The sequence below is a fragment of the Enhydra lutris genome, unplaced genomic scaffold, assembly GCF_002288905.1.
Source record: "Enhydra lutris kenyoni isolate GAN:26980312 unplaced genomic scaffold, ASM228890v2 scaffoldscaffold46, whole genome shotgun sequence".
In the NCBI taxonomy this organism is placed as follows: Eukaryota; Metazoa; Chordata; class Mammalia; order Carnivora; family Mustelidae; genus Enhydra; species Enhydra lutris.
This window is the reverse complement of record NW_019154130.1, coordinates 16,555,175-16,582,346: the sequence shown is the minus strand read 5'-3', so window position 1 is coordinate 16,582,346 and position 27,172 is coordinate 16,555,175. Positions and strand designations below refer to the sequence as shown.

Here is a 27,172-nt window from a genome sequence, read left to right as displayed (position 1 = left end):
CCCGGTGGAAGAACACTGCTTCCCTCTTCCCCAAAAAGCTGGTGATCCTGTTACGTGAAATCTCTGTTTAAATGTTGACAAAACTGGAAGTCAATTTTATTATTTATTATTAAAAATTATTGAAGGTCATTTTTTAAAAAACGGCTCTATTAAAGTTTAATTACACGCCACACAATTCACTCTTTTTGTTTGTTTTGGGTTTTTTAAAAGATTTTATTTATTTATTTATTTATTTATTTGAGAGAGAGAGAGAGAGAGAGAGAGAGAGGGAGAGACAGAAAGAGAGAGCATGAGCAGAGGGAGGAGCAGAGGGAAAGGGAGAGAGAATCTCAAGTAGACTCAGTGCTGAGCTTAGAGCCTCACCTGGAGATCAATCTCATAGCTCTGGGATCATGACCTGAGCCAAAAACAAGAGTTGGACGTTCAGCTGACTGAGCCACCCAGACGTCCCCAATTCACTCCTTTTAAGTGTAAAATTTGATGACCACCTGATGAACTTTCGGGTGTTTCCACTTTTTGATGTTATGAATAATATAAACATTTGTGTACAAGCTTTGTGCACACTGTGTTTTCATTTCTTTTGGGTATTTACCTGCAATACAAGTGGTATTACAGGGTCATGAGGTAACTCTGTGTTTAAATTTTTGAGAAACTATCCAACTGTTTTCTATAGCAGGTACACCATTTTATATTCCCAGCAGCTGTGAATGAGGGGAATGTCCCATCTATATCCTCACAACACTAGTTATTGTCTGTCTTTTTAATTCTAGCCATTCCAGTGGGTATGAAGTGGTATCTCGTTGTCATTTTGATTTGCGTCTCCCTAATGGCTAATGATGTTAAGCAATTTTTTTCAAGTGCTTATTGGCTAGTCACACATTTTTTAAAAATATGTATTGATTTATTTGAGACAGAGCATGTGTGCGAGTGGGCAGGGAGGGGCAGAGGGAGAGGGAGAGAATCTCAAACACACTTCCTGCTGAGCGCAGAGCCCTACGTGGGGCTGGATCTCACAACCCTGAGATCAGGACCTGAGACGAAATCAAGAGTCAGACGCTTAACCAACTGAGCCATCCAGGTGCCACATCTGGTCACACATCTTCTTTGCAGAAATATCTATTCATATTATTTTTCCATTTTTATTTTTTATTTTTTTAAAGATTTTATTTATTTATTTGACACACAGAGAGAGAGAGAGACAGAGCAAGAGAGGGAACACAAGCAGAGAGTGGGAGAGGGAGAAGCAGGCTCCCCGCTGAGCCGGAAGCCCTATGTGGGGCTGGATCCTGGGATCCAGGACCCTGGGATCATGACCTGAGCTGAAGGCAGTTGCTTAAATAACTGAGCCACCCAGGCTCCCCTATTTTTCCATTTTTAAATTACACTGTCTTTTTATTATTGAGTTGTAAGAGTGCTTTAAATTGTTTGAAGTAAGTCTCTTATCAGGTATATAATTTGCAAATATTGTCTCCCATGCTGTGGGTTGTCTTTTCACTTTCTTGATGGCATCCTTTGAGACAGAAAAACTTTTAACTTTGATCCAGCCCAATGTACCTAATTTTTTCTGTTGTCACTTGTGTTTTTGATGTCATGTCTAAGAAACCACTGCCTAATTTAAGGTCATGAGGATCTATTCCTATGGTTTCTTCTAAGAGTTTCATAGTTTTGAATCTTTACACTTAAAAGTATTCTTGTTAACCCTTCAGGCTACTCAAAACACATCTCTCTGTGGATCTGGCTTATGACTGTCGAATAACCAACTGTCAGGCTTGCCTGGAACTCAGGGCTTCCAGGACTTGGAACTTTCAGAGCAAAGACTCAAGTTCCTCGGCAAACCAGGATGAATTGGACACACTACCAATAGACCTCCAACCTGCCAGCTCTAATAGAAATCATTACCCTTCCTCTCCATAGCTTATAATAGATACTGAATCCCTACTCACCTGGAATGAAAGATCAGTTTGCTTTCAGTTTAACAAGCGTGTATTGAGTGTACACAATGCAAAGCCCTGGGGTTGCGTTTAATGGGGAATATTAAATTCCAATTTCAGTGTCCATAAATAAAATTTTATTGTTCTAGGCCCTTGGGGTACCGAGCTTCAGTTCTAAGACGGCAGACATCCTAGACATTCTAGGAGGATGGGGAAAACAGATAGGGAGGATTTTGAAGGTGGGCATTTGGTTTTATTAATCTTTGATTCCCCAGGGTGGCTATAGAAATCACGCAATAGTGCTTGTTTGTGGAATGAATGAATGAATGAGTGAGTGACCTTTGGCTTTCTCATACTTAATTTACATCTTTTTTTCTTGGTTCACTTCACTAGACAGCTCCATGATGACAATGACGTGTCTAACTTGCCTTGCATATGCTTGGTGCCTATTACAGTGCCTGGCATACAGTAGGTGCTCAATAAACGGTGTTTTAATGCATGCCCACATCTTTGAATTTTTCATTCCCTTCATTTGCTATACCAGCCTGGGTTTCAAGAATATTACACCGGTAACAACATTAATGAATCCCCACAAATAAACATTTAGAGAGGCGTTGTCAACCAGAGTGCTCATTGGTACCTCGACAGCCATTTCACAGGCTGTTGTGCCCTATAGGCACCCAGTAAAACATGGCCAATCACAGAGAGCCTGTAAATTCCTCTAACCAGAAGGGCTCTTCCCCGCCCCCTCTCCCCGCGCCGCTTGCTCTGCCCTCCGCCTCCTCCTCTCTGCCCACTCTCCTGGCGGCGGCGGCTTTGTCTCGTGGGCTGGTCCCTGGCGGCTCCCTCCCCCGAACAGCTGCTGCCGAGGGAGGAAGCGGCGCGGGAGCTATCCAGCACCCTGGTGCTGAAACCCCGACCGCCCGTCATCCACCAACACCATGTAAGGGCCATGAAAAGGGCTCGTCCTGGCTCAGCGCGGACATGGAGGAGGATTTATTCCAGCTAAGGCAGCTGCCGTGAGTATCATGGGGGCGAGGGAGAGGAAGGCAGGCTTTCCTTTAAAAAATGAAAACCTGCAGGGGGGCATCTCTGCATGGTTTCTTGAATGTACAAGGAACTGTTGGAGAGGAAAGAATTAGGCCCCGAGGAGACAAGCCATTTTTCTATTCCAGCAGTCCAACCTCTGTATCTCTGACTCAGTTCTATTTTTCAGATCCGTCAGAATCTTATGGGGAGCTAGGGGTGTTATGTTTTCGCTTGTAATTTCTCTCAGTCCTAAAGGGATTTTTGAGGTCTGTGTTTTAAGAAAGCATTAGCTGCTGTTTTGAAATGTGGACTGAATTGATGAGTCCATGCAATGACATCGGTTTTTCCCAGCCTTTTCTCCTATGCCGTGAAATTCCCAATTTTTCTGCAAGGTCTTTTGGAAGGGAATGGTACTGCTGTTGCGAAGTGGTTTCTAAAAAGCTGGAATGCCTTCCTAGAGGGGAGGCTTGGACAAAGTCTTGTTTATGAAGTGTGTGAATGAGAGGGCTGAAACCTCTTGCCTTCTTCTGAATGAAAGGTTTTTGTAAGAGCTGGCTAGAGTGAGACTCTGTCTATGGCTATCCTTGAGAACATCAGGAATACAAAGCTAGAGGATGGGAATTTTTAGGGGATGTCAGATTTGCTCTGAGAATCTTGGAGAAATACAACCAAGCAATGGAAAGGACAGGGGCCTTGTGGAGGGGTTTACAGATTTCTCCTACTACAAGCCAGTGGTAATTTGTTAAGCAAATCCCAAGACTATGAGATGGGGCATTAATGCGGATTTTTGTTTTAATTTTCAGACGCACTAGCCATTTGGGTGGTAAAAGTAGACACTGTTTGGAGTTGTTGTAAAAGATACATCATTGTTAGTGTGTGTATTTTCTTGACTTAAAAATTTTTCCCCCTCTCTAAGCCACAGAGGAATTCTCCCAAGTGACTTTTAGTGTGATTGATACAGCTCTCTGAGGCTCTGAATACTGAAGGGTATTGTAAATGTTTACTTCTCAATTGGTGTAAAAGTTAATTTTCATTTTAAAATTTTAATTAAATTTTACTCTCAAGTTTTTATTAATTGATCCACAAATAGCATATCTTATGTAATCAGCATTATTTCACAAATGCCAAAAGATGCTCAGTTATAATATCCAGAGGTCGATGTATGAATAAATAAAAATACACATATCTGAGTGTAAATCTCTCGAGGAAAACATACCACTTTCAATGAAAATAATATCATGTTAAAAAAAACAGCCTATTATCTCAAAATTAAAAAATAATTCAGAAACTGAAATATGAAATCTCGTACTCAGAAGAAGAATACAATACATATTGGAACTACCGCTACTGAGATGAATTTTCAAATAATGTCAGAGCATGTGAACTTTGCAGATTACTCAGGGCCCATGTATATTTAATCTATTCAGCTATAGACACGACACTATTGTGACAAGTCCTTCCTTAATTAAAAAGAAAGTAAAAATGATGAGGCTTTTATTAACTTAAATTTTAAAAATCATTTAGTTTTTTATACTATTGTATATAATATAATGTACTAATATAATCTCTGAATAGAGTAAATAAAGTTCAAAAATACAAGAATAAAAACTAGTCTCTCTCTTACCAAACCACAGGTTAAGTTTCTTGGTTATTTTCATTGATACTTTAATGCATAAATACATGTAATATCTATTAGCGAGGCCAAATTGTGTATTGGCTAAGAGCATTAGCTCTTGAGTAAGACAGACTTGAGTTCAGATCCTGGCTTTGCCACTTTCTGGCTATTTGACTTTGAGCAAGTGATTTAACCTTTCTGAGATTGAGTTTCCCTCACCATGAAATGGGGCTCACAATTGTCCTTGATTCACAGAGTTATTGTAATGACCAAGTGAGAAAATGTGTGCTGAATGCCTGGTAGACATAAAGCATTCAACATATATTAACTAAGGTTATTATTATCTTTAAAAATCATTTATAAAAAATCTTTAAAAATCATTTAGGAAAATAGATATAGACTCCCTATGTTGGAGTCTTCAAAACTGTAATCTGCAATTTGAATGAAGCCAAAATTAGCCCTGAAACGTGTTGACGTCTATTTATAAAAAGGGAGTGAAGTAAAAGGAACAGCCACGTGAATCTGAGTGGGTTACAAATCACGACTTAGATGTTTTTTTAAACCACACCCTCTGTATACTGGTGCACAGACTGCAGGCAACAGATTTCCTGAGAGCAATATGGTTTTTTTAAAAAAAATCAGAATGCCTTGGAGAGGGTTGGCAAGAGTGGACTTTGGAACAGCTCAGTCCTGTGGGAATCCAAGTGTTAATAGATTATAAGCTGCTAAGTAGTTTACAGGGTTTGGGGAGGGGAAAAGGAGTTGAAGGTACCTAAGAAAACAGTCCCTCCTTGCACTTGGAAGCTCGTTCACACAGCTCTAGGATGGTTCATTTTAAGCCCCAAACAACCTCTGTCTTTCACCTGTTGTCCTTTCAGGCATGGTACCATGTACTGGAGACTTCAGAGCTAAGATTTTGTACCTAGTTCTGCCTTTTGTGTGACCTTGTACAAGGCAGACTTCTCTGGGTCTTTCTTTTCTAGGATGATTTCTTTTTTTTTTAAGATTTTATTTATTTATTTGACAGATGGAGATCACAAGTAGGCAGAGAGGCAGGCAGAGAGAGAGGGAAGCAGACTCCCTGCTGAGCAGAGAGCCCGATGTGGGCTCCATCCCAGGACCCTGAGATCATGACCTGAGCTGAAGGCAGTGGCTTAACCCACTGAGCCACCCAGGTGCCCCTAGGATGATTTCTTGAAAGCAACTTTTGCAGACTGCATTGGTTAATTGGTTGATTGATTCATTCATTATATTCATTTGGGCACATGGTACAAGGGATTCTGCAACTGAATAATATACACACGGTCCTTGCCCTCAAGGTAGTCACAGTCTGGAGCTGCAATGTCCAATATGGTCGTCACTAGCCATATGTGGTTATTTAAATTTTTTTTAAGATTTTATTTATTTATTTGACAGACAGAGATCACAAGTAGGCAGAGATGCAGGCAGAGAGAGAGAGGAGGAAGCAGGCTCCCTGTTGAGCAGAGAGCCCGATGAGGGGCTCAATCCCAGGACCCTGAGCCAAAGGCAGAGGCTTTAACCCACTGAGCCACCCAGGCGCCCCTGGTTATTTAAATTTAAACTTAAATTATATAATTTGGATATGAAATCATTTCTATAGTATAATATACAACATAAAATGTAATTTATAAATAAAATATGTGAAATTTTAAAAAATCATCTTTCTCAATTGCACTAACTACATTTCAGGTGCTCAATAGCCACATGTGGTTACTGGCTACCATATTGGACCACGCAGGCCTAAAACATTTCCATAACTGCAGAAAATTCTATTGGACAGCGCTGAACTGATGCTGGGAGAGGCAGACATCAAACACATATCATTGCCCAATAATTATGAAGATTGTTTTAAGGGCTGCAAAGGACAAGTGCAGGGTACGGTGAGACTAGTACTAGGTGGGGAAGGAGGGGAGGATCAGTGAAGGTTTCCTTGAGGAAGTGACATTGCTGTTGAGCCCCCAGAGATGTATAGGAGTCATCCAAGGAAAGAGATGGGATGAGGAGTATTATGGACAAAGGGAACTGTGTAGATAAAAGCACTGAAGTAGGAAAAAAGTGTTGCATCTCAAAATCAGGTGAGTGGAGGGAGCATACAAAACTAGGGACTTAAGGGAGGCTGCAGAGGACGACCTAGACCAGGCCATACAAGACCCTGCAGTCTGTGACAGTGAGCTGGAACTTTATCCTCTGTTTGCCCAATTTTCTCTCTCCCTCCTTTCTTACAAACTTTGTCTTCAAGATTAAACTTAAGCCCATTGTCTCAGTGAATCTCTCACTGACTTCTCCTGGGCTTAATCAACAGCCTGGATAAAACTGTGGCCTCCGAGGCAGGCAGACCTGGGTTGGAACATCTGGGTGGCCTTGGGCTAGTGACTTCACCTCCTGAAGGCTGGGTGTTCCTTCTTAAAGTCAAGATGATGGCAGTCTCTGCGTGACAGGTCTGTTGTGAAGATCAAGATAGTCATCATTGGGAAGTTCTTAGCACAGTACCTCCACACTAGCTTAGTTTCCCTTAACCTCCAACATTACCTAGAAGCCATGGCCTCCTTCTCCAAACACTAAGAAAATGTTCCCCAAAGGGGGAGATTCCTGGCCAAGGAGGAGAAGGGGTTTCAGTATCACTCACTTCACAGACAAAAAAGAAAAGAAAAGAAAAGAAAAGAAAGGAAAGGAAAGGAAAGGAAAGCAAAGGAAAGGAAAGAAAAAGAAAAGAAAAGAAAAAAAAGAAAAGAAAAGAAAAGAAAAGAAAAGAAAAGAAAAGGAAAAGAAAAGAAGAGTTATTTCAGTAGCTTAGGTCCGGATCCTCAAGGTCAACCCACCAGAACCTTTTAAAACTTCAAGTTCAAAGCTGTTAATACCCCATCATTTCCAACACATGCCACCCAGCCTCACCTCTAGGGGATATGTGTTTTAGTGACTTAAGGGGAACAATCAATCTGGAGTCCAAATAAAGAAGCTCCCTTGCAAAGAAGCCATTGCTTGGGTGATTTTAGGTTTCAGGGAGGATCGTCGAAGGGTCTGCTGGCCCAGAGAGTAGCTTTACCGCCCCAGTCAAACTCATCTCTGGCTGTCTAAAAGAATTATGCAGATATGCATGCAAGTCACTGTGTGATCTTAGGTAATGTATTTGCTTTCCCGAGACCTAAGGGGTGCCTGGGCCAACTTTAAGGGCATTTTTAACTTTATGATTCTAAGCTCTCTAGATGGGTGTGCCTGGTACCATCCTGGTTCAGGGAAATTTTCCTGCTCTAATTATTAATTACATCTCTTTTACCTTATAGTACCTGGTTTCTCGACTTTGACCCTCTACACATTGTAGACCAGATAATACTTAGCAGTGGGGGCTGTGCTGTGCTTTATGGGATGTCTAGCACCGTCCCTGGATGCTTTACCCACTAGATATCACAGCCGTCCCCCCAAGTTGTGACAATCAAGAATGTCTCCTGACATTGCCAATGTTCCCTAGGAGACAAAAATCACGCCCCATTGGGAACCACAACTCTAAAGTATTTTAGTGGAGGCAATGAATTATTCAGTCTCTCTATTTCTAGAGCATCCTTGGGTCTCTCTTTCAACCTCATTTCTCTGACCTTAGTCATGTCAGGACCCTAGTATGTGTTTTACCAGCAATTTGTGCACCTCCCTCCATCCTCCGTATACCTTTGGTAAAAGATTGTAAGATCCATGAGGACAAGAGCTCAGTGTCACACACAGAAGGTCCTCATGGCATGCTTATTGAATGAATAAGTTAAAAACTACCCAGAAACTTGTCACACAGACCTCTGTCCCCCATCCCTCTCTCCACTGAAGCCATGGCATAGAATGATCAAGTGTAGAGGCCTCTCTACTCAGGCAGACCTGGATTCAAATCCTGCCTTTCCTGATAAATTGGAAGGTAGTCTTTTCTTCTCCAGGCCTCAGGTTCAAGTGCTTAGTGGAGCTAGCAGCACATGGTAAGGGCTTAATAAATGTTAACTATTATTTACTTGTGATTGTTAACTTTTGTCCAGAATATAAACTAGTGGTCCACTACCCAGGGAACAAGATCGATGCTATTCAGGTCGATGGGGGTGGCAGGAAAGTACAAACAAATAAAATCCACAGAAAATTAAAATCCCCTTTAATGTTGGCCTTCTAGACATTCAGGAATGGAAGGGACCTTAAAGTCACTGTATCCAAACCCTCACACCTTATCTCCCCAAATCCAGAGCAGGAGGGCATCAAGGAGTGCCTATCAAACATCTGAGGCCACCATTAATAGCTTATTAAAATTCAGATCCCTGGGCTCTACTCTTCAGAGATGCACTAGCATTAGGTCAGGGCAATGACCCAGGAATTGGCATTTTAATCAGTTCCCTAGGGGTATTCTTGGCCTCAGAGAAGCATCAGCTAATTGGTTGAGACCACAGGCTGTGGGACCACCCAGGCCAGTGACTGTAGTACCCTATTTACAATCTGGGGAACCCGGGCCAATTGGTGTAATATCTGAGCTTCCATTTACTTGTTTATAATTTGGGGATTTTAATAACACGTCTCTCTCAGGGTTGAAGAGATTATATAAGAGAGTAAGTAAATATAGCATGTAGGCATATGGAAGTGCTACATGTTAAATATCCTCTACCCCGGGTCCATTCAGATGGATACCCTCCTCTCCTAGACCATCTCTCACGAAGGGGAGCTCTCTGCCTCTGAAAGCAGCCTTTTCCACCTCTGGACTTCTCTGCCCAAGAAGGCTCTCCCGACTGTGTTGAAATCTGCTCCCCTCTTCTCTAAACCCAGAAGCTCAAGCTCTGGTCTCGGGGTCCAAGTTGAACAAGCACCATCCTTCACTTGCCCAGACCTCAAATACTTGAGGACAGAGGTCCAGTCCCCGAAAAGGCACTTCCCAAATCACACAGATCAGGGAGTGCCCACGTCTTGTCTTGAAGGAAACAAAAAGCAAGTCCTATTTTAAGGGACCTTGGCAATTTCCACTGCTTCGGGTCCACAGCCTTTAATCCCATTTGTCAATAGGCCTCAGATTCCAAAGAAGCCCCTGTGTGATAGCTGAGCTCCTGGGACAAAACAGAGGGGTGCTGGTCATCAGCATTGCCGACTGTGTTCCCCAGATAAGTGGGTACTTGTCATGCCCTGCAGAAGGGTCTCCCAGGAAAGGTGTCTTCTGCCACTAATGGGGGCCAGTGGGGAAGGAGGTCAAATGACAAAAGCTTCAGCTCCCTCCATCCTTCCCTCACTCTAGTCCCTCTACCAAGCCACTGTCCCCTCTCACACAGCTGACCACACAGCCTCGTCCCTAGTCTCCCTGCTTCCTTTCTTGCCATCCTTCTGTGTTAAGCATGCCCTTTATTTCCTATCCTATAGTGTTTTGACATCTTGGGGCTTTGCTGACCCTGAAGGGATTGACCCTCCCCGAGATAACTGTAATGATTCACCTGCCAGTGTCCGTGCACAAAGTAACCAATCCAGAGCCACTCTCCACCTGTTCTCAACACCCCAGGGTCAAGTACCAGACAGCCCCTATGCCCCAGAACCCACTGACATTATTCGAACTGGCCAGTTCCCCAGCCTGGTTACCTTGCCTCGACTCTTCCTGTGGAAACCAGGATAAGGGCTCTTACCTGCCTTTCCCCCTCCACTCCCTCTGCCTTTTTACCAACTCAGGTGCTTCCCCATAGGGTGCCTGAGGTGTGACAGGCTATTGCACTTGTGATCTAGGAGTATTACAGGGTATATTTTTCCCCCTGGCAGTCATCTCCTATTCTGTTGGCCTCGCTCTACCCAAATAATAATAAAACCTGCATTTTATTTTATTTTATTTTATTTTATTTTATTTAAAGATTTTATTTATTTATTTGACAGAGAGAGACAGAGAGAGAGAGGGAGCACAAACAGGGGGAGTAGGAGAGGGAGAAGCAGGCTTCCTGCTGAGCAGGAATCCTGAGGCGGGGCTCAATCCCAGGACTTTGGGATCATGACCCGAGCAGAAGGCAGACACTTAATGACTCATTCAGGTGTGCCTAAAACCTGCATTTTAAAATACTCTCTACAATCTAGTTCCTCCTCTTGTGGACACATGTGTCTGATGAGTGATCTTCTCAAACTCAACTCTGATCATCTTCCGTCCTCTCTCGCCTACTTGAAAACTTTCAGTGGCATCTCCCTGGTCTCAGGAGAATATGGAAAATCCTCACTGTGGTGTCCAGAGCTCTGCGTGATCCAGCCTGTCTCTCCGACCTCCACATCTTGGTCCTGCCTCCGAGCCTTTGCACTGGCCATTTTCCCGGCTGTCTCCCCACCATCTGTGCACCACCCTCCTGGCCTTGCCGTCTTTATCTCAGCCTCTGTAGGGAGGTCTACGCTGACTCCTCCTTCCTCCAATTGTTCTTTATCTTGGCACCCCTTTTTTTCCTTCTCAAAATCAAAGCGTGTGCAAATCTATTATAATTTCTTCATTTACCATCTCCCCAACTAGAGCACCGGCCCCAAGAGGGCAGGGACCACATCTATTATTTTTGTTTCCTTTGGTATCTATCCCAGCAGTCAGCACATAGTCAGCACATAGTCAGCACTCACTCAGTAAACATTGAAATACTGAACGATTATGCCAGGCTCTGGAGACAATCTGTCAATATCAACTCCTTTTGTCTCCATGGCAAACCTGTGAGGTGGGCATTATCATCTCCATCCAATCAGGGAGGAAATGAAGACTCAGAGAAGTAAAGTAACCCACCCAGGGTCACACAGCAATGGAGGGGCATGAGAAGGGATCCAAACCCTGATCAGTCCGTTTGTCAAAGCTGGACCCTCTTCTCCCCTGGGGCAGACCACCTCCCTTCATGATAGGACACTAAACACCACCCTGTGAAAATCAGTTAGGAGTAAGCTTCTTTTTCTGTCTGGTAGATTCATCAACTTAGAGGATCGAAGTCCAGAAGCTCAGATGAAAAGAGAAGAAGCTTCCTTATCTAAAATACCCTAACCAAGCCTCAGACCCTAATTTAAGGTACTGGAGAGAATTACATGATGGTACAAATAAGACCTTTAAGTTGACAGCCATCTCCTCGAGCTCTTCCCTTCTTTAAATAGCAAAATTATGTGAAATAAATGTTCTCTGCTATTTTGGTAAATTACATGCTGTATATACACAACAAATGCCAAGAAATTGTGAGCCAACTTGTTTCAGAGCCCTCATACACTTAACGGATGTCCCTTCGATTTTTATCTTTTGTATCACATTCCCCATCCCCCACCTTGGGAAACCTTGGCTCTGGTGGTTGATAGATACTTTCAGGAACCCGACCGAATCAAAATGTAGTTTGGCCAATTTCCGAGTATAAGTTAGTGTCAAAGGTCTCTTTGTACCTCTGTCTTTTTTTTTTTTTTTTTTTGACAGAGAGAGATCACAAGTAGGCAGAAAGGCAGGCAGAGAGAAGAGAGAGAGGAGGAAGCAGGCCCCCCAGTGAGCAGAGAGCCCGATGCGGGGCCCGATCCCAGAACCCCGGGATCATGACCTGAGCTGAAGGCAGAGGCTTTAACCCACTGAGCCACGCAGGCGCCCCTGTACCTCTGTCTCAAAACAAGTTTTCCTAAATACAGGTGCCCTGGCTTCTAGTGATATACCAGAGTAGGAATATGAACAGATCTGGTTTACAACTGCAGGGAGGTAAGCTGCCTTCTCGGAGTCACATTGCGCAAACGTCCGTATACTCCCAGCTCAGGCAGGAAGGTGACTTGAGTTGGGCCAGGTCAAGGGAAGCTGAATGCCCACCGTCTTCCCTTTAACCTTCATAGCAGTCTTGTGATCCCACTGTCATTCCCATTCCACAGATGAAAGCATCCCCAGCACGCTTAGCAGATGCCACATGATCAACAAGAGCTCTGTAAATAGTTGTTATTATTATTTACATGGGTTACTAAAGGAATAGATGCGCAGGTTAAAAATCACAAACAGGGGCACCTGGGTGGCTCAGTGGGTTAAGCCACTGCCTTCAGCTCAGTGCATGATCCCAGGGTCCTGGGATCGAGCCCCACATCGGGCTCTCTGCTCGGCAGGGAGCTTGCTTCCCTTCCTCTCTCTCTGCCTGCCTCTCTGCCTACTTGTGATCTCTGTCAAATAAATAAATAAAATCTTAAAAAAAATTTAAAAAAAATCGCAAACATGGCAGAAAGGTCCAAAATGAAAAGCAAAAAAAAAAAAAAAAAAAAATTTCCTACCCATGCAAAAAGTCCCCATTCCCAATGCAGTCCTTCTCCTCCCCAGAAGCAACTAGTCTTTGGTTTTTTAGGGATCCTTCCAGAACGCCCAGGACTGTGGAAACATAAGTACTCGGCAGCCACGCTTCTCAGACTTGAACACGCACACAGATTGTCTAGGGGCCGCCTTAAAATGCAGATGCTGTCTCTGAAGGTCTGGGTCAAGGTCTGGGACTCTGAATTTCTAACAGGCCTGTGGGGGATGCTGGGGCCCCTGATTCAAGACCACGCTTAAATCTTAGTAACAAAGAACTTAGATCATGGGACCATATTCTAGCATATTTAATGACAAACCCCAGGACACCTGGGTGGCTCAGTCGGTTAAGCGTCCGACTCTTGATTTCAGCTCTGGTCAAGATCTCAGGGTCATGAGATCGATCCCCACATCAGGCTCTGTGCTGAGCGTGGAGCCTGCTTAGAATTCTCTTCTTCTCCCTCGGCCCCTCCTCACGTCCCCGCTTGCACTCTCTCTCTCTCTCTCTCTAAAAAAATAAAATAATAAGCCCAACAATCTTTTCCTTTTGGCTCTTACAGATCAGATCGTGTGTGTCTGTGTGTGTGTGTGTGTGCGTGTGTGCGTGTGTGCTGTGCGTGTGCCTGTGTCTGTGTTTATTGTGGTAAAATATACATGAGAAAATTTGCCATTTCGACGATTCTAAGCATAATTGTCGAAATGATAAATTTTCTCTAAGTACATTCACACTGTCCACATTCTTGTGCAACCAGCACCACAATCCGTCCCCAAAACTTTTCGTCTTCCCCAACTGAATCTCTGTCCCCATTAAACACCAACTCTCCCTTTCCCGAGCCCCTGACAACTTGCCCTTCTTCTTTCTATCCCTGTGAATGTGACTATTTTAGTCCCCCTCACATAGGTGGACTCACACGGTATTTGTCTTTTCAGGTCAGAAAAGACCTGCTTTCATTCTGCTTATTTCGTTAAGCAGAATATCTTCAAAATTCATCACGTTGTGGCATCTGTGAGACTCTCCTCTTTTTTCAAGGCTGCTTAATATTCCATTGTATGTACACACCGCACTTTATCCATTCATCCATCGATGGACACTTGGGCTGTTGTGATACTGTGACACGGATCAACAGACAAAATTTTTTTCCCCACATTTTCCTACGTGGATGTGTCATAATCTATATACTCATTCCTCTTCTGATGATTGTTTCTGGTTTTGCTGCAAACAGCACCAGAAGGGACTATAGCAAAATGGCTGGGCGTGGGGACTCAGCAGGCAGGTGGTTTTGCCAGCATCTGGGTTAGACACATGCTGTGTGACCTTGGGCCACTCTGGGCGTGACTGTCCTCATCTGTAAAATGGGGTTAGCCACAGCAAAGATGATATAAGGTAATCAATGCAGAGCACAAACATGGCACTTGGCACACGGCCAGCTAACAATGCCTATCAGCCATTGTTCAAATGGTAAGTCGTTGCCTACTCATGTCTGTCCCTGCAATGAGTTGCCAGCTGCACAATTCTGAGTGAGAGCACAGAGGACTTAACATTTTGAAAGCTATCCAGAGTACCTTCTCCAAAGTCGCAGTGGTCACTATTCCGTCACGGGGAAGATGTGTGGAGCTCCGGATGGTCCTTGAGGAGAGGATGTGATGCAAACAGGATTCAGGGAAGATTATCAGGCCGCAGAGTCATTTTCTTCCGTGAGGTTCCCCTCAGAGTCAAGGGTGATCCATCGACCTTCCCTTCATCCCTGAAAGTGGGAGGATAATGCACATAAATGTCCCTTTCCCTCTCTCCTCTGATACTTCTCTGTTCATGTTTCTGATTGGGGGGTTGGTTCTTGAGGATAGAGAGTCCCACTTATTTGCAATTCCTTCTCATTGAATACCACCCCTTACTCAGTGGGCAGAGGAGTGGACATGTCACCACCCACCCCCAGCTAGCCTTTCATGACATTTGTTATTTGTAGCATTTCTCACAATGTGCAAGACAGCTATGTTATACACACACACATACACACACACACACACATCTGTGTGCGCACGCCTTTTTAAATGTCTGCCCCCCTGGGGCACCTGGGTGTCTCAGTGAGTTAAGCCTCTGCCTTCGGCTCAGGTCATGATCTCAGGGTCCTGGGATCGAGCCCCTCATCGGGCTCTCTGCTCAGCAGGGAGCCTGCTTCCCCCACTCTCTCTCTGCCTGCCTCTCTGCCTACTTGTGATCTCTCTCTCTCTGTCAAATAAATAAATAAATAAATAAATAAATAAATGTATGTCTGACACCACCCCCCCACTTTCCAGCAGACTATGAGCACCACGGGAAGGAGCCTAAGTCGGCTTGGCTCACCTTGGAAATCCCAGCAGTACCTTGGACTTGCTATGCGAGGCAGGAGCTCAATATGTATTCGTTGAATAAATGAACCAGAGGGTTCCAGTAACATCGGTGGCTGTATTAAGGGTGGAGAATTTTTTTTTTTGGGATGGTGAATACACCTAACATAAATTTATCATCCTAATCATTTGCAAGTGTGCAATTCTGTTGCATGAAATACGTTCACAGTTGTGAACCAGCACCACCATCCTTCTCCAGGACTGTTTCATCTTCTCACACTGAAGCCCTGGCCCCATTAAACCCTAATCCCCTGTTCCTCCTTCCCCAGCCCCTGGCCACTGCTGTTCTATTTTGTGTCTGTGAAATTGACAGCTCAGAGCATCTCAAACACGGAATCATACAGTATTTGTCATTCTGTGACTGGCGTATTTCACTTAGCATGACGTTTTCAAGGTTCGTCCCTGTTGTAGCTCACATCGTTACTTCCTTCCTGTCTAAGACGGAAGAGTATCCCCTCGTGTGGATGGACCACATTTTGATTATCTTTCCATTCAGCTACTGATAACCCCCTGAATCGCTCCCGTCTTTGGGGCTATCATGAGTAACACTGCAGTGAACAGGGGCGTACATTCACAAGGGTGTGTGACCATCACCTCTCTCTGGTTCCAGAGAATTTTCATCACTCCTAAAGGAAACCCTGCACCATTAGGGAGACACTTTCCATACCCCTACTCCCCCAGGCCCTGGCAACCACAACTCTGCTTCCTGTCTTGTCTCTGTGCATTTGCCTGTTCTGGAAATTTCACCTAAATGGAATCCTACAACATGCAACCTTTTGTGTCTGGCTTCTTTCACTCAATATCAAGACCCCTCTGTGTTGTAGCAGGTGCCAGCGGCTAGAGGACTCCTGTACAGTGGTGTGCTCCAGACCATTCATACCAGCTCTAAGAACAGATTGATTGATTGTTAAATGTTTGGAATTTTTGGAGCCCATTATTTAACCATTGGCAGGTTGAAATTGGTCACATATACACTCTGGATATTGTCCTATGTTACACACCTTCATGGTTTTGGGGGGTTTTCACTGAGATTCCATTTATAGGCATACCACTGGCTTGAGAACACGCCCATGATCTCCATCAGCAGGCCCCCTAAAGCTGCCTCGGATAAATACATACTCAGAATAAAACCATGTTCTTGTTGGCAAGTGCTGCTTAAGTGAAGCCCGAGACCCCAGCTTCTAGCCAGATTTCGTCTGTCTCCTGGCCTTTGCTCCCAGGTGACACCTGCTGCCAGGGTCTCAGGGAGACCCAACTCCAGATGGCCGGGACATTTGTCTGGGTCTCTATCACAGGGGTTCTGGGCCTGTCAAATGAGGCAGATGAGCTGCTGGCACCCACCTCTGCCAACAGAGTAGGGGCTCCGTTGCTCAGCATGACAGCTTCATGATCGACATGGGGCAGGACGACAGCAGAATGGTTCGTCTGATGCCCTAAATCAGTCCCCAGGTGAGCAAGAGTGGCACCACCTGGGAATGTGTCAGAAATGCGAAATCTCAGTTACTGGCTAGGACCTTCTGAATCAGACCTTCTGGGAGTGGGGCCCAGACACCGGTGCTGTGACCAGCCTTGTGGGGGTTCTAAGGCTGCATCCAGATCAAAGCCCCCGCACCAGTGTGATGACCTGCAGAGCTGTCAGCCAGGCTGGGATGAAGCTGTGCCTTTTGATTCCTGCTCCAGAACACACCATTTCCCACTGTCTGGCAAAGTCTCCTACCTCGGCCAGCTCAGTTCAGGCCTCACGGTCATTCCCCAGACACAGGTGAATTCTGGGGAGAGAAAGTGATGCCCAGTGATTAGAACCAGGGCTCTAATAGGAAAGCCAACAAGGTTGGTCCTCAGTCTCTTCAAGCTGTGTGACCTTGGATGAGTGCCTTAACCTCTCTAAGCACTTGTTTCCTCATCTATAAAATGAGGACAAATAACAGTATCTAGTTCATAGGTGACTTGTCCAGGTAACAGGAGAGAACGTGAAAGGCTTATAGCATAGCTCTGTGCATATAACAAGTGCTCAATAAAAATTGATATGGCTTGAGAGCTATTAACTTAGGACTTTGAGGAAGGGGAATTCAATGTTTGTATGCTGCTTAAGATTTGTCTGCATAATCACTCTGGAGGGGGTGGTTTGTAGCAGATGCCATTGGTGTCTGTCCCAGATCCCCTTTACTGGGCTGGTGCATCTCCCAGGTGCCTCCAGGGTTGGCTGCTAATAGCTCACAGCTGCCATTGGCTTTAGAAAATTGTCCTTAGCCCAGAGGAACTGCCTTACCTGGGGACAACCTGGGAGGTTATGCCCTCCACCCCTGGGCGGACATACCAAGGCCTGACCCACGGGAGCCCAGACCCCAGACCTCTGGGTAGGACCATCTCAGTGGCATAACTGAGCTCCACATTCCAGAGCTCCACATCGGTTCAGATTCCCCCAGAAACCATCTCCCTATTAAGCTTGCCCCCCCCCCACCTTGTCCCCGCCTGGTCTAGCCACTCTCACTTCCCAAGGAAAGTACTTCCTTAACGAATCATTGCACAAGAATCCCTAACCCATTTTTACCAAAAGGGAAGACTTTATCCTAAAATTCATTTGGAATCTCAAGGGACCCAGAATAGCCAAAGCAATCTTGAGAAAGAAGAACAAAACTAGAGGCCTCACACTTTGTGACTTCAAACCTGACTACAACTGACTACAGTGGCCACAAGAAAGACAGAGACCAATGGAGAGAATGGTGAGCTCAGAAGTAAATCCTCACATATGCTGCGAAGTGATTTCTGACAAGCGTGCCAAGACCATTCGATGGGGGTGAAGGACAGTCTTTTGGACAACTGGTGCTGGGAAATCTGGAATATCCACCTGCAAAATAATGAAGTTGGACCCTCACCTTATACCATATACAAAAGTCAACTCAAAATAGAAAGACCTAACCCTATGAAAAGCTCTTAGAAGAAAATACAAGGAAGAAGACTCGTGGTATTGGAGTTGTCTGGATTACATCACAGTCAAAAACTTGTGTGCATCAAAGGACACAGTCAACAGGGTTAAAAGGCCACCGGCAGAATGGGAGAAAATATTTGCAAATCAATTCTCAGACAAGGGATTAATATCCAGAATAAACCGACAACGGAAACCCCCAAACATCCTGATTTAAAAATGGATATGAGGGGCGCCTGGGTGGCTCAGTGGGTTAAAGCTTCTGCCTTCGGCTCAGGTCATGATCCCAGGGTTCTGGGATCAAGCCCCACATCAGGCTCTCTGCTCAGCGGGGAGCCTGCTTCCTCCTCTCTCTCTCTCTGCCTGCCTCTCTGCCTACTTGTGATCTCTGTCTGTCAAATAAATAACTAAATAAAATCTTTAAAAAAAATAAAAAAAATTTAAAAAATAAAAATGGATATGAGAACAGACATTTAGTTCAAAGAAGATATACAAATGGCCAGTAAACACATGAAAAGATGCTCAGTTTTAGGGAAATTCAAATCAATACCACAATGAGATCCTTTTCCACACCCATTAGAGTGGATTTTATCCAAAAAATGAAACATGGTAATATCGGCAAGGATGTAGAAGCATTGGGACCTTCCTTCACTGGTGATGGAAATGTAAACTGGTGCAGATGCCTAGAACAAGAATATGCAGGCTCCTCAAAAAATTAAACACAGAATTATCACATGATCCAGCAATTCCAACTCTGGGTATAGAACCAGAAGAAGTGGAAGCAGGGACTCAATAGATACTTGCACACCCACGCTCATAACATTATTCACAACAGCCAAAAGGCAGAAGCATCCCAGGTGTCCACTGGTGCATAAATGGTTTAAAAATTATGGCATATCCACACAATGGAATATTATTTAATCTCGAAAAGGGAAGGGCATTCTGACGCTTGCTACAACATGAATGAGCCTTGAGGACATTTTTCTAAGTGAAAGAAACCAGGCACAAAAGCACCAGTACTGTATGATTCCACATACGTTGAGGAACCCAGAATAGGCAAAATCATAAACAGAAAGTCGAATGGTGGTTAGCAGGGCTTGGAGGGAAAGGGGAATGGGGAGTTAGTGCTGGGTGGGTAGGGTTTCAGCTAGGGACAATGCCTTAAATATCTCAAAATAAAACATTTCTTTTTTTTCCATTTTTGCCATTTTTTAAAATTAACATATAATGTAGTATTTGTTTCAGGGGTACAGGTTTGTGAATCATCTGTCTTACACAATACACAAAACTCACCATAGCACATACCCTCCCCAATGTCCATAACCCAGCCACCCCATCCTTCCCACCTCCCTCCCCTCCAGAAACCCTCAGTTTGCTTCCTGAGATTAAGAGTCTCTTATGGTTTGTCTCCCTCTCTGTTTTCATCTCGTTTCATTTTTCCCTCCCTTCCCCTATGATCCTCTGTCTTGTTTCTAGAATTCCTCAAATTGGTGAGATTGTATGATAATTGTATTTCTCTGATTGACAAAATAAGATATTTTTATGGAATAAAAATTGGAGTAGGTAGGGAGCGACAGAAGGGTTTGGAGGGGGAGTATCCTGACTTTGGCTGGGGATATAAGGGTTTGATCTGACAAGCATCAGGTGGAACCCTGGTTCCATGTCTAGGGTGAGTCTAGGGCCTCAGTTTTCTTGTCTGGAAAGGGGTGGTCATAATCCCAACCTCAGCAAATCAAGTGCATGGAAAACAGCAGCTAGCACAGAGCTGGAACATGAGCTCGATGCTGCTGGACTGTGTTGCTGATGCTCGAGGGGATGAATGTTAGCTCCAGGCTTCAGTGGGACCCCACCACCTACAAACTCCTGGCTCTGTGCTCCATGCTATCATTCTAGCCCAAGGTGAGCTTGATGGCTCCAGTTTTCCAGACCCAGGCTTGTTAGTGAGTGGGGGTACAGGTATTTACAAAATTGCTGTGATTTCTTCTGTTTTTCTCCTCTCCAAGTGCACCAGCAGGCTATGTTTCCCGTGCTTCTGCAATTTGGTTTACTCTTTCTATGTCAGAACCCGAGTTATTCTTTGGTGAAATATATGGAATAATGCAAGTTAACTAATAATAATAATAATAATAATACTTCAACAGATAAATGGATAAAGAAGATGTGGTCCATATATATAATGGAATATTACTCAGCCATCAGAAAGGATGAATACCCAACTTTTGCATCAACATGGGTGGGACTGAAGGAGATTATGCTGAGTGAAATAAGTCAAGCAGAGAAAGTCCATTTCCATATGGTTTTCTTTTTGTGGAATTAAGGAATAACGTGGAGGACATTAGGAGAAGAAAAGGAAAAGAGAAGCCGGGGCGGGGGGAGGGGGACGGGGAGACAAACCACGGGAGGCTTGTTTCTCGGACTCCGAGAAACGAACTGAGGATTTTAGAGGGGATGGGGGTGGGGGGGATGGGTGAGCCTGGTGATGGGTATTAAGGACACATATTGCATGGAGCACTGGGTGTTATACATAAACAATGAATCTTGGAACACTACATCAAAAACTAATGACGTATTGTATGGTGACTAACATAACACAATTAAAAAAATAAATTAATTTAAAAATAAAAAATAATAATAGCACTATGTTTTACTTAGATATTTCTCCTCTTTTACCTTGTTTTTTTATTAACATATAATGTATTATTTGCTTCAGGGCTACAGGTCTGTGAATCATCAGTCTTACACAATTCACAGCACTCATAGCACATACTCTCCCCAATGTCCATCATCCAAACACTCTATCCCTCACCCCCCTCCTCCCAGCAACCCTCAGTTTGTTTCCTGAGATTAAAAGTCTCTTGTGGTTTGTCTCCCTCCCCAGCCCCATCTTGTTTCATTTTTTCCCCTCCCTTCCCCCAACTATTGCCCGCCCTGCCTCTCAAATCCCTCATTATTGGAGATATCATATGATAGTTCTCTTGCTCTGACCGACTTTTTTCGCTTAGCATAATACCCTTTAGTCCTACCCACATCATTGCAAATGGCAAGATTTCGGGTTTTTGATGGCTGCATAGTATTCCATTGTATATATATACCACATCTTCTTTACCCATTCATCTGTTGATGGACATCTAGGTTCTTTCCATAGTTTGGCTATTGTGGACATTGCTACTATAAACATTCGGGTCCACGTGTCCCTTCAGATCAGTACATTTGTATCTTTAGGGTAAATACCCAGTAGTGTGATTGCTGGGTCATAGGGTAGCTCTATTTTCAACTTTTTGAGGACCCTCCATACTGTTTTCGAGAATGACTGCATCAGCTTGCATTCCCACCAACAATGCAGGAGGGTTCCCCTTTTTCTGCATCCTTGCCAACATCTGTCATTGCCTGACTTGTTAATTTTGGCCATTCTGACTGGTATGAGGTGGTATCTCACTGTGGTTTTGGTCTGTATATCCCTGATGCTGAGTGTTGTGGAGCACTTTTTCACGTGTCTGTTGGCCATTTGGATGTCTTCTTTGCAGAAATGTGTGTTCATGTCTTCTGCCCATTTCTTGATTGGATTATTTGTTCTTTGGGTGTTGAGTTTGATAAATTCTTTATAGATTTTGGATACTATGTCATTTGCAAGTATCTTCTCCCATTCTGTTGGTTGTCTTTGGTTCTGTTGACTGTTTGCTTTGCTGTGCAAAAGTTTTTGATCTTGATAAAGTCCCAATAGTTCATTTTTGCCTTTTTTTGCTGTCTTCTGCTCCTCTCTCTCTTTCTTCTTCTGGGATCCCAATTATTCTAATATTATTTCATCTTATGGTATCACTTATCTCTCAAATTCTCCCCTCATGGTCCAGTAGTTGTTTGTCTGTCTTATTCTCAGCTTCTTTATTTTCCATCATTTGGTCTTCTATATCACTAATTCTTTCTTCTGCCTCATTTATCCTAGCAGTAGGAGGTTCCATTTTTTATTGCACCTTATTAATAGGTTTTTTAATTTCAACTTGGTTGGATTTTAGTTCTTTTATTTCTCCAGAAAGGGATTTTATTTCCAGAAAGGGATTCTCTAGTATCTTCCATGCTTTTTTTGAGCCCAGCTAGCACCTTGATAATCGTCATTCTGAACTCTGGTTCTGACATATTACCAATGTCCATATTGATTAGGTCCCTAGCCATCAGTACTGCCTCTTGTTCTTTTTTTTTTTTTTTTGAGGTGAGTTTTTCCACCTTGTCGTTTTATCCAGCTAAGAATAGATGAATAAGAGAACAAAATACTAAAAAGGTAGCAACGACCCCAGAAAAATATACACTAATCAAATTGGAAGAGCTCTGAAACCAGGGGGAGAAGAAAAGAGAAGGAAGGAAGGAAGGAAGGAAGGAAAGAAAGAAAGATAGATACACATATATACACATGTATATATATTAGACTGGTGAATAGAACAGAGCTACACACTTGATTCTGGGTGTATTCTGGTCTGTTAGAAGAAACTGCCTCCCAAAATTTTAAAGAAAGAAAAACCTACATGTATACAAAAAACAAGGTTAAATATAATGAAAAGATAGAATATAACTATAACAATGAGAATTTTGAAAGATTTTTTTAAAAGGTATCGATAAGATAAAAAACTTTAAAAAGGTTAAAATAGGAAAGAGGAAAATTTTAAAAATAGAATAAGAAAAAGAATTTTTTTTTAATTTTTAAAGATTTTTTTGTTTATTTGACAGACAGAAATCACAAGTAGGCACAGAGGCTGGGGGGGTGGGGTGGGGGGGGCAATGCAAGCTCCCTGCCGAGCAGAGAGCCCGATGTGGGGCTCGATCCCAGGACCCTGGGATCATGACCTGAGCTGAAGGCAGAGGTTTTAACCCACTGAGCCCACCCAGGTGCCCCCAAGAAAAAAATAAAATTTAAAAAACTTAATTTTGAAAGACTAAATGATCATGGGAGGAAAAGCCATGAATTCTATACGTTGCTTTCCCCTAACTCTGGAGTTCCGCAGTTCTCCTTGATCCGTGAACTTGGTCTTGGTTGGATGTTCTTGCTGATCTTCTCGGGGAAGGGTCTGTTGCAGGAATTCTCAAATGAATTGTACCGCCCTTGCCAGGGGCCAGGCTAAGCAATGTGCTTGTGTTCACTCTCTCGGGAGCTTTTGCTCCCTGAACGCTTTTGGTACCGCTTTGGAGGATGGGAATGAAGATGGCGGCCTCCCAATATCAGGCCTGGAGTAGCGGAGAGCTCAGGGTGCCACTTCTCAGTGCAGCCTCAGAGAAAAGCCGTCAATCCTTCCCATCTCCCTGGTTTCCGGCCACACTCCGAGCTCACCTGGCCTGTGACTGAACTTTTCTATCACCCATGGCCCTGTTTAGAGTCTCCAAACCCAGCAGATTCCTGCCATGCACTCCCATACCGCTCCTCCCAGAGAAGGAAGGTGAGTCTCCCCAGATCTGCCTTTTGCCGGGTCACTGCTCAAAGAGCAGCCGCCTGACTGTGCCTTGGGTCATGGTTTAAGTTAATCCCAATCTGAGAGCCCCTTCTCAGCTCCATCTCTGCAGCCAGCTACCCCGCTCCGATACCTGGGGGCTCTGCCACACTCAGGCATCCCTGGTCTTTCTGTGACCCCACAAATCCTGATACCACATTGTCCCCGCAAGGGCTCCACCCCCGCACCCCTCCACCCCCCCGCTTAGCCTCTGGAGTGACGTTCCTCAGGGGAGCAGACTTCTAGAAGTTCCAGTTTTGTGGTCAGCTGCTCTGCTGCTTGCCCCAGGAGCTGGCCCCTCCCCCCGCTGTCTATCTTCCTGTGTATGGCCTCACTTCTCCCCACGTCCTACCTTCCAGAAAGTGGTTGCTTTTCTGCTCCTAGAATTGCTGCTCTTCTTCTCTTCGAGCTCCTGTTGAGTTTGTAGGTGCTCAGAATGGTTTGATAACTGTCTAGCTGAACTCCTGGGACCCAACAATACCCAGGTCACCTACTCCTCCACCATCTTGCCCCTCCCATCCTCTCACCTTGTTAAAACATTGCCAAATTTGCCTCCTAGCCATTCATGCCTGTGACCTCCCAGATTTCTTTCGTCAAAGCCTTGATAGGAATGGGCATTACACATTTGATATCACTCTCTGGAGGTGCTTAGTGGCTCAGTCAGTTAAGTGTCTGCCTTTGGCTCATGTGGTGATCTCAGGGTCCTGGGATCAAGCCCGGCATGGGGCTCCTGGCTCAGTGGGGAGCCTGCTTCTCCCTCTCCTTCTGTGTGTGTGCTCTCTTGCTCTCTCTCTAGCACTTGCTCTCTCTCAAGTAAATAAATAAAATGTATTTTTAAAAAATATCACTCTCTCCTGTGATGGTAGGAACAGGTCTATCTTGTCTCTGCTTTAACCCCAAAACCCAGCACAGGGCTGGCAGGCAGCAGGGGTTCTGTCTTTGGGAGTGAGGGAGTTGGAAGAACACAGGTACTTTCACTGTTGAGCCCTAGATGAAGAGATTGCTGCTCAGAGAAACCAAGGTTTGTCCAGAGTAACAAGAAACAGCATAATTTGTATTGCAAAGTGGAGTGCGTGGGTCTCAAACTCAAAAGTCTACAAGGTCAGACAAATGGCTAAGTGCCAAGTAAGAGGAACAAGGAGCGCACATCAGGCTAAGTGGCAAGAGACCCTCAGGGCTAGAGGTAATTTGGAGAGGAAGAGACTGATCAACCATGGTACGTCCTGTCTATAGGAAGGACAGATCTAGCCACATGGCTCCATTATAGGAATGTGGGCCCCAGATGACCAGATACTCTACTCTTTTTTTTTTTTTAAGTTATCTCTCCACACAATGTGGGGCTTGAACTCACAACCTCGAGATCAAGAGTCACATGCTTTACCAACTGAGCCAGCCTGGTGTTCCAGATACTCTACTTTTTAAAGAGATATGAGGAATCTGGCTTTTTACATTAGTTTTCCCAATTTAAAAACATGGGCATCCACATTAAGTTAAAAAAAAAAACAAAACCAACTGTGTGGGCAACTTTTTGTGGGCATAATGTAACCCCTAGGTGACCAAATTTTTACCTTTGTTCCATACAGAGAGACAAATCTAAATTCTGAAAATGTGATTCCAAACAGTATTTACATCTAGAACAATGATGTCCTCTTTCATATTGCCTAACATGTAAGTAGGGTCCCCCGGAGTTGTGCAGTGCCCAACCTATGCAAATGTATGTGGCAGCCCTGATATGTAACTCTGGAAGCTGTCACACCCCCCACCAGTCCAACTCAATAGAAATGCCAACACATCTTGCCCCACGTCCACTCTATTCTCTGGACCATGAGGAAAAGCCTTTCACCTGTCTTGGGCCCAAGAGCTGTGCAGCAGGGCCATCAAAGGGAAGTTCTAGCTACCATGACCAGATTTTCTCTGTCCTCTAGGGTGGTGAAATTCCGTCGCACGGGCGAGAGTGCAAGGTCAGAGGATGACGCAGCTTCGGGAGAGCATGAGGTCCAGATTGAAGGGGTCCGTACGGGCCTAGAGGCTGTCGAGTTGGACGATGGGGCAGCTGTGCCCAAGGAGTTTGCCAATCCCACAGACGGTGAGAGGGCTCTGCAATTGGGACATAAGCCTGGACCACCGTCAGGGGCTCTGAGGTGCCAGGGTTACCTCCCCAGATCGTGCTCTCAGAGGCATCTAGGGAAGGGACAGGTAGGAGGGCCCAGAGGGCCCAGAGGTGATGCTGGAAGTGTGGGCTGGCCCTACATGGCTTCCTCCAGCAGATAAGGTTACATCACAATCCCCACCAGTCAGCTTCATTGCATAACACACAGCTGAGGACCACAGCAACAATGATGGTGATGGTGGTGATGGTGATGATGGTGATAATGTTGATGATGTTGGTGATGATGGTGGTAGTGGCGGTGTGATGACAGTGATGATGATGATAATGTTGGTGGTGATGGTGCTGATGGTGGTGGTAGTGGTGGTGGCAATGATGGTGGTGATGATGATGGTGGTGATGGTGATGATGGTGGTGATGATGGTGATGATGATGAGGATGGTGATGATGGTGGTAATGATGGTGGTAGTGGTGGTGTGATGACAGTGATGATGATGAGGATGGTGGTGATGGTGCTGATGGTGGTGGTAGTGGTGGTGGTGATGATGGTGATGATGATGAGGATGGTGGTGATGGTGATGATGGTGGTGGTGATGGTGATGGTGGTGCTGATGGTGATGATGGTGGTAATGATGGTGGTAGTGGTGGTGGTGATGACAGTGATGATGATGAGGATGGTGGTGATGGTGATGATGGTGGTGGTGGTGATGACGTGATGACGATGATAATGTTGATGATGATGCTGCTGCTGGTGGTGGTGGTGGTGATGATGATGAGGAGGAGGAGGATGATAGTGAGGATGATGATGGTGGTGGTGATGATGCTGATGATGGCAAGGCTGATGACAACTCTGGTGGTGGTGATGATAGTGTAATGATAATGGTGGTGATGACAGTGATGATGACCATGGTGACAGGAACAGCTGACGTTGGCTGAGGATTTACCCTGGGCCAGGCACTGTGTGAAGCACTTTACACATAGGACCCATTTAATCTTCACACCGGTTCCAGTTGGAATTAGTACGCTCATCTTCCCCATTTTGCAGAAGAGCAAACTGAAGCCCAGAAAGATTCAGCATCTTGCCCAGAGATACACAGCTAAAAATGAGCGAAGCTGAGTCTCCAGCCAGGCCATCCGACCTCCGAGCACATATGCTAACCCATGACCTTGGGTTCCTCTGAGTAGAACTAGTCAAACAAGAGGCCGGAGGTGGGGCCGTCGGACCTGGTCTACCCTCACACGTGCTGCTGGTGGATGGAAACTTTCCATGCATTTCCAAAAGGTTCCAGATTCCCACCATGAGAAAGGGTTAATGTCTTCAACCCAAAGCCTGGTTGGGGTGGGAGGGAGTTCTAAGGAGGCAGTGGCCAGGGAGGGGGCAGACAGTGGGTGGGAACAGCAGCTTTACTCTCAGGCTTATCTGGACTTAGCTCCCAGAGCTACAGTGTGGCCTCTGGGTG

The 27,172-nt window shown here is 44.7% G+C and overlaps 1 protein-coding gene across 1 annotated transcript in view; it reads left to right on the top strand.

Annotated features, from left to right (window-relative positions):
- The first annotated feature begins 2,771 nt into the window (after positions 1-2,771).
- The window catches only part of LOC111156520 (SV2 related protein), a 70,994-nt gene continuing 46,593 nt past the window's right edge, over positions 2,772-27,172 (top strand). Inside the window, exons 1-2 of the mRNA XM_022517466.1 lie at positions 2,772-2,950; positions 25,531-25,691. Coding sequence (XP_022373174.1) covers positions 2,916-2,950; positions 25,531-25,691 — 196 coding nt within the window. The 5' untranslated portion in view covers positions 2,772-2,915. The remainder of the gene's footprint in view (positions 2,951-25,530; positions 25,692-27,172) is intronic.